Raw genomic sequence first — 8463 nt, forward strand, 5'->3', positions numbered from 1 at the left:
GTTCTAAGAGATCTGGTGCCCTCTCTGGGTCTCCACAGGTACTGCATGCATACACTATGCATACATACAAGCAGGCAAAACACTCATATACATAAAGTAAAATAAATAAATCTAAAAATAATTAAATAATGAAAAAAACACCAATGACAGCATCAAAACACTGCCACCATTTCCTCCACCTAGATTCACGTCTGTCCCTAGTTGCTCCTCCAAACCCGAGAGCTCAAACCAGTCAGGATTTACTGAAGTCAAAACCCATTTGCTCATTTTTGAATATAGCTGTCTCAATAGCTGCTTTTACCATTCTGAAGCTGTGGACCCTTGGCTACCAAGATGTGGGTACTCCTCGCTTCTGAGTCCTTGTTGAACTGCAGGAGTCCAGACACCTTGCTGGGCCTCCCGAGACTCTCTGAATGAACAGAACAAGCACCCTTCCTTCCTTGTTTGTGGATCAAGGCTATAGGTTCTCCGTGCTCTGTCTCACTTTTTCTCTCTCGTATATGTGTGTTAGATACACGTACATGTGTGAGAGCACACTTATGTGTGCGAGTGTCCACTCGCAATGTGAAGACTTGAAGTCGTTATCTGGACTCCCCCTCATTCTCCAAAGCAGTTTGTCTAGATGGCCAGGCTGGCCTGAGGCTTCTCTGTCTTCTGAGGTTGGAGTTATCGGTAAGAAGAGAACCCACCCAGCGTTTGTGTGGGTTTTGAGGATTCAGACCCTGGTCCTCTTGCCAGGATGACAAACACTTTACCTGCTTCTCATGATTGGCACAGCTGCCCTGGGATGCCACCAATTGTCCCCCTCAGATGCGCTTTAAAATGATCAGAATCTTTTCACCGTTGGTCTGAAGCCAGTAACTGACCAGACTCTGTTTTGGTCACTAGGACCCATAAATTCTGTGCCATGGAATTGCAGTTGCAAATTGGGAAATGTCACATTTTACATGAAACTTGTCTAATAAAGCACTCAGTTTTTGAGTCTTCTACAAATACATTGACTAATCTACAATCATTCCTCTAAAATGCTGTTTATAGTCTTGTAAAAAAATGTAGAGCTATGATTACTCTCTTAATCGAGACCCATCTGATCTCCTTAGATATAGAACTTAGCAAAAATGGAATTTTATGTAAGTATCCGTTTGATTCCTAGCCCCACCCACTCACCCACCATGAGCAAATGTTCCTTCCAGGTACTTATTATGGTACATGTTTTCGTAATTACACGCCAAGATAATGAAGCTGGGACAACAATTTTGTCGCAAAACTTTGTTGTCAAAGGTTAAAAGGACATTCAGAGCTGGAGAAAGACGGTTCTTGCTGGCAAGTCTGTCCGCCAGAGAGTAGTCCCACAGGCTGGAAGGAGATAGTTGTGCTCTGACTAGCACATGTGTGTTGTCTTAAACACACACACACACACAATCAAAACAAAGAAAACACACACAGTGGAAACTGATATGCTTGTTAGCATGGCAGAATCAAAACACACCTCTTCCTTTCTCTAAACTTTACTGTGTGTGTGTGTTGGATATGTTCTTGTGTGTGATATATAGATACCAGACGTCAAAACTGGGTGTCATCTCCAGTTGCTTTAAGCCTTATTTAAGTTCTAGATTTTATTTTGTATTATTGCTGTGTCTGTGTGTCTGGGTAACCAGAGGACACCCCTGTGGAGTCTGTGGTCTCTCTCCCTAGCTCTGCGCATGCCCAGAGACTAATCTCAGGCTGTCAGGCTTTTGTGGCAAGTGCCTTTACCCGTAGGAGCTGTCTGCCCTGCTGGCCTCACTTCCTGAGACAGGCTCTCCCACTAAACCCGGAGCTCACTGATTTTCCTAGACTGGCTGCTCAGTGAGCTCCAGGAGCCCCCCTGTCCCTGCTCCCCAGAGTGGGAGTTACAGATGTATTCTGTACCCCACTCTCTACTGGGGCACTGGGGATCCGAATTCAGGTCCTCGCATTTCTAAACGAGCCATCTCCTCGGGCCTGAATGCCTTTGTTTTTAAGGTAGGGGTCTTAAAATGTTGCTATACTGTAATTTGAAATATCTTCTTGGGAAAAAGAAAACTATTTTGAAAACAGCTTGTCTGGCTGGGCTCTTATCTGAAATTGTGGTACTCCATGTCTGAACCAGGAGAGCTGCTATGAATTTGAGACAAGCTGGTTTACACGGTGAGCGCCAGACCACCTGGGCCATAGTATAAGATCCTGCCTCCAAATAAATAAATTAGTATATACATAATAAGTTTTATTTTATACACATATACATAATAAATATACATAATAAATTTAATATACATAATAAATTTTCAAAAACAGAAAGGGAGGGAAAAGGAAAGTAAAAGACCAGCCTGGTGAGAGACTTCTTAATTTTTTTCTAAATTTTAGGGATGTGCCATGTGCTTAAACACAGGCCCTGATGGGCAAAGTTAGGGTGGTGTGCCTCTTGGAACACATCATCGTGGGGGCTGCGGGTGAGAACAGCACCTTCATGGGACCTCCTTTTGTCTCACTAGGGAAGAGGGACAGAGACCACATACTGGCTGACTGGGATGAAGGACCAAGAATACAACCTGCCAACCCCACCCACTGTGTAAGCTTCAGGGGTAGCAGGGAGGGGGAGGAGCTGGGAGCCCTGGGTCCAGCAGGGAGGGAAAGAAGCTGGGAGTCTGGGGGTCAGCTGGGAGGGAGAGGAACTTGGAGTCTGGAATACAGTGGAGGTGGGGGGAAGGAAAGGGGAGGAGCTGGGAGCCCGGGGTCCAGCAGGGGTAGGGGAGGAGCTGGGAGTATAGGGTCCAGCAAGGGTAGAGGAGGAGCTGGAAGTCCTGGATCAGGTGAAGAGGGAGAGAAGCCCCGAAGTCCTGGGTCAGGCTGCACACTATGATATTTAGATGTATTTAACCTGACAAGTGCCTAGGGACACAAGAAAGTCTAGAATGTTCCCTTCTCCAGCTGCTGAACTGGAGTGTCCAGAATTCCTGTATCTTCCTGAGACTCGGTGACACAGAGATGCACAACCTCTGCTGCTCTGGAGCCCTGGGTTTACTTCCCTCCTGAGTCAGTCAGATGTGTGTTCTCAGAGAAGTCACACCGGGCTACTCTTGTCCCATTGTCTCAGGGAGGCTCCACCTGGGAAAGGGGAAGGAGGCTACTCTAGACATAGAAGAGATTCTGTTCTTATTTAGCTGACTTTGGTTTCGTTTTGTTTCACTGACTCCTTCCTTTGCTTCTGCCCTCCTAAGGTTGTTTTCTGGTTGTGCCAACGATGTAGCTGCAAGACGATAGATTGATAGATGAAATAGAGTACATGATATATGAGCACACACTCGCACACGCACACAAATGCGCACACGCGCGCGTGCACACACACACACACACACACAGACACGGACACACAGACTGAGACAAGGTCACTATGTAGCCCAGACTGGCCTCCACCTCTCAGTCTTCCTTGCTGGCTTTCTCTAGGCATATGCCACCATGCCTCACCTAGTTATATTGTAAACAGTTTGTCTTCCTTAAAATGAACTTGATTTGCCAGGTGTAGTGGCATATACTTTTATTCCCAGCACTCAGGAGACAGAGGCAAGTAGATCTCTGTGGGTTTGAGGCCAGGGTAATCTGCATTAACACTGTCTCAACCGCAAAGGGAGGGGGAGGCCCCTAGAGGTGACTCAGTGATTGGGGAACCTGAGTTCAGTTCCCATCCCCTTGGTTCCGTAACTCCAGTCCCAGGGGATTTGATGCCCTCCTCTGGATCCTGTGAGTACTGCAATGCACCCCACCCCACATCCAGTCACACGTAATTAAAAATAAAATAAATCAGGGGCTGGAGAGTTGGTTCCGCATCTAAGAATACCTGCTGCTCTTCCAGTGGACGTGAGTGTGTTTCCCAACATCCCCATCCGGTTATGAATGCCTGCAACTCCACTTCCAAAGGGTCGGATCCTTTCTTTCTGGCTTCCGCAGGCACCACACATGACATACATCACACACAGAAATACAGAGAAACAAAAGTCATGAAGATGCAATTCTCTTTCGCTTGGTGGAAAGCTGGTCACATTCTGCTCAGGAAGCCTCAGAAAGTTAGGGTTCTGCTCCCGCCTTGCTCAGAACAAAAGAAGGCAGTTGGGAGCTCACGCCACACCTGTTTGGTCCTTACGAGAATAGAACACGGGAGCTGGAGAGATGGCTCAGAGGTTGAGAGCACTAGCTGTTGTTTCAGAGGACTTGAGTCCAGGGGACCCAGGTTTGAGTCTCAGCACCCCCATGGCAGCTCACAACCATCAGTATCTCTAGTTCCAGATACCATCTTCCCACCACCTGGGCAGCAGGCACACCTGCGGTACAAGACACTCAAGCAGACAAAGCACCCATACACAATAAACAACAACAATAACAAGGGTAGAAAATGCTGGAAGCAGAGAGGCTCTCTGCATTTCCACTCCTGCCTCCTTCTGTCCACTGGTGTCCCTAAAGAGGAAGACACCAGCCTCACCTAAAGTCACAGTGCTAGGTCCTACCACGGAGTCTGCATTAGCCCGGTGATAGGAAGATTTCCTGTCTAGCCAGCAGGTTTCAGTTCTGAAGGAGACTCAAGTTGTCTACTCCATTAGCAAGCCTCGTGGCTGTTGTGATGGCTTTGGCTGGAGGAGAGCCCCTCTGGTTCAGAGGCCTAGAGGCTAGACAGACAGAAGGCAAGCCAAATCAACCTGGGAAGCCTGGCTTCAAACTAGGGCTGCCCAGGTCATTCTAAACTTTGTAGACCCGCTGCCATCCTGAGCCCTCTCCACACAACCCCCACATTCATGGCTATGTGGGGAACTGTGTGTTTCCGGGGCTGTGTGGTAGAGTCCTGAGCTCCCTCGATTCTGTTCTGAATCTTGGTGGCTCTTCTGCCGTGTTCCCCAATTCTAACAACATATTTCACTTTGAAAGAGAAAGACCTGTTTTCTGTCTACAATACCTTACAACTGACACAGGGCAGGGAAGCAGGTTCTCTGGAATTATCCACGGCAGTGATGATTTTATATTCTCTGCATTTCCTGTGTGTAGCACGGAACAGGCACCCACTGGATAAGGTCTGAAGCTAAGCAACGTTCTGCGTGGATTACTGACAACTTTTTCTCTCCCCACACGCTTTCCAGGGAGAACCAACAGCGTCTGCAAGCAGAGTTTTCAGACATGATTGTCAGTTCCTTACAGAAAAGAGAAGCCTCGGGCGTGAAGAGCCGGAGGCCCACACGGGTGGCCAGCTACAAAAAAGGCGCCTTGGAATACCTGCAGCTGAACAACTCAGACCACGAGAACACCTATTTCTAGACCTAGGTGAGGTCTAAGAACTGACAGTAGCGACCTCCAGTGTTCCAGATCTGCAATTTCCAGAGACCTCCATGACACAGACAAGCACTTATTCTGGAACATAGAATTCCTCTGCAAGTCACATGGGTATTCTGGTTTTGTTTTTTTGGCTTTTGGTTTTTTTGTTGTATTAGACAGAGTCTCACAGACGCCAAATGTCCTCGATCTCACTGTGGAGCAGTGGATGACTTTGAACTTCTAAGATCCTCCCACGCTACCTCCCTACTGAGATGTGTGTCCTTGGCGGTGTAATGGCCCTGTGCTCCGGAGCCCCCAATCCCACAGCTGTCCCGGAGCATCGGCCTGGAGAAGAGGAGGAAGGAATGTGCTCTCTAGAACTTGGATTTTTGTTCTTATTTCATTTTTTGTTTTGTTTACTGGCTCTTTCTTCTGCACACATGAGAGAATTTTTTTTAATTGTCTCAACTATATTTTAAGTAGCCTATCTTTGTGAAAGTGTCCTTAACTCATGACTTTTGCAGAACTCCTGCTAGATATTTGGTAGAAATAAACATTTTGAGAGTCTAGTATATGTTTCTACTGTCTGTTCCTCTTCCTGGGGCTACCTGCCATCAACTCGTGCACGCTGAAAGAATCAGACAAGGCTCAGGGGCAAGATCCTTGAAGGTCACTAGCACCCTCTGTGCATGGGGACATTATTGATTTAAAACAGCGGTTTTGCCTTGGCCTGTCTACTTAGCAACATGAATGTGCTACATGTGTCGTGACAGAGACCTGAGAAGGGACAAGGCAGAGGTTTGACTCCTACAATGCTCTGTTCGGCCTAGGATGTCACCAGTATCCCTAAGCATCTGCTCTCTCTGACAGTGTAGCCCCTTCCTTAAGTGACACATGGCTCTCACTGAGTATGTGACAGTTCGTACTTATCACATGTGATGTCTATGTATATCTCCTATTGTTTTGATATGTGCACACACTTCCTCTGCATTAGCTGCTTTAGTTGCTGTGATGAACTGGCACAGCTAAGGCAGCTTATAGAAGAAAGAGTTTATTTTAGTTTATGGTTCCAAAGGCAGAGCCCACAACGGCAGGATGTCATGGTAGCAAGAGCAGGGGCTGAGAGGTCATGTCTTGACCAGCAGTGTTCAGGAAGTGTGGAAGGCTATAAAAAGCCCACTCCCAGGGATGCCCATCCTCCAGCAAGGCTCCACCTCCTAAAGGATCTATAACCTCCCCAAACAGTGCCACCAAGTGGGGACCAAGTGTCCAAATACATGGACCCATTTGGGCCCCACCACACTCACCAGATAAACTTTTAGATTCAGCTTGCATGAAATCAATATGGAATCATTAGTTGGGCATTTTCATGGTAATTCTAAAAGGAGTGGTTTTTACGGCACATTAAAAGCCCTCAGTGATCACGCTCTGCTCAGCACCACACAGCACTGCCAACATGCGTGATCAACGTGAGAAAAATCCATGCATGGTAGGGTCATGTGCAGTAAGAAAATTGATCATGTGTGACCTAACCTGGTAACCAGACTTTGCCCTTTCGGAATCAGCTCCTTCTCTTCGCATAAAAATGAGACCCAAATAGTAACTGGGACCCCTTGAGAACAATCACTCCAGCGGCCCACTTTCAGCCTGGACAGGGTCTCCCTCTACAGCCTGCACTATCTCTTCGCTCCAAATAAGCTGTCCCGCGTCTTCTGCAAATCTGTGTGAGCCTTTCCTTTGTGTTTTTTTTTTCCTAGCCGAGACCACCACCACTGACAGCAAAGTAGCTTGAAAAATCCATTGCAGATCTTTAGTCTGCTTCCTGGCTCCCTTTTCTGGCCTTCTTGGGTAACTGCACACAGGTGAAACACGAGAATAGAAACAAATTTTAGAAAAGGAAGTCTGAGGTCAAGATGTAGAAGGCCGTGAATCCAGATTCAAGGATTTGCTTTGTTCTTTGACAGGTCATGAAATGTTGTAGAGAAAGAGCATGACACACAGAAACCCGGGGATTAGGACAGGCAAGCTGGCAGAAGCACGCAGGAACAAACTCGATGGACGGAGAAAAAAAACCTCCCACACTATCTTCGATTGGGAAACTCCGGGAGTCTAGGCATGAGAAGACATGTGACTGCTGTGGTAGCTATGAGTATTTGAAAGTTCAAATAGACAGAATTCAGGGACCAATTCTAACCAGAACGTAAGGAACAGGAAAAGCAAAGAAAACGCCAGCACGAGCATTTCTGTAAGAAGGGAGATGTAATAGTCTTGGTGTGACAGAGAAGCCGTGCAGCAAACCTGCCTCCAGGAAGGTGATGACTATGACCGTGACCTTGTGGACTTTTGCATCCTGTGGTACTTTGATCTCAGGCTAGGAAAGCAGTGATAAGTGGTTTGAGAATGATGTGTGGACAAACGACAGAGAACATACAGCTGAGTATGGTTGCGGGTATGAACTTAAAGACAGAACAAGGAGGATACAAAGACTCTTCACATGAATTTAGAAATGGGGGCATCGACCTTTTACATCACTGAGGCAAGCTCCTGCTGGGGGTAACTGAAGGGAGGAAGGGTTTATCGGCTCATGGTTCAAGGGCTGTAATCCACTATGGTAGAAAAGGCATGGCGCAAGGCTCTAACCACGGCAGCATGAAGGCATGACAGCTATATGTTACATGGGGCCAATAAGACAACAGAAGTCGGGGCAGAGCCAGAAGCGGAGAGTCCTGACTGGTAAACCGTTCTCCAGGTTTTATATAAGCTTGCATATGTGGCCCTGTGCTCGTGCACGTGGTGATTCTATCTGATGAGAGTCACATGCATAAGCAATGAATTCATGTTATGAAACCCCTAACTCTCAGAGGTACAGAGGGACCCCATCTTAGCATCTCCTGCTCTCTCTTTGTCAGCTCTAAGGTCTCATGCTATCTTCGTTCCCCAGCAGACATGGTGTGGCCTTGGCTGTCTCTGCACCTACTATTTACGTCTCTTCCAAAACACATTCTAGTTCTGTGCCTCTCGGCACGAGCCTGCTGCTGATTTCAGACATCATCGTTCAGTGAACCACACCAATGAGAAATTTGGCACCTCAGGGATTGCCGCAATCATAACTTCGGAGAGTTGGGAGAGGGATATGAGTATGTGCTG

General features: G+C 47.1%; 1 protein-coding gene across 1 annotated transcript in view; it reads left to right on the forward strand.

The window, feature by feature from the left end:
• Positions 1 to 5886, forward strand: part of Gucy2c (guanylate cyclase 2C) — a 75012-nt gene extending 69126 nt beyond the window's left edge. The window contains exons 26-27 of the mRNA XM_038319063.1: positions 2514 to 2590; positions 5145 to 5886. Coding sequence (XP_038174991.1) covers positions 2514 to 2590; positions 5145 to 5319 — 252 coding nt within the window. The 3' untranslated portion in view covers positions 5320 to 5886. The remainder of the gene's footprint in view (positions 1 to 2513; positions 2591 to 5144) is intronic.
• The last annotated feature ends 2577 nt before the right edge of the window (positions 5887 to 8463 follow it).

Source organism: Arvicola amphibius, chromosome 2 (genome assembly GCF_903992535.2).
Source record: "Arvicola amphibius chromosome 2, mArvAmp1.2, whole genome shotgun sequence".
Classification (NCBI taxonomy): domain Eukaryota; kingdom Metazoa; phylum Chordata; class Mammalia; order Rodentia; family Cricetidae; genus Arvicola; species Arvicola amphibius.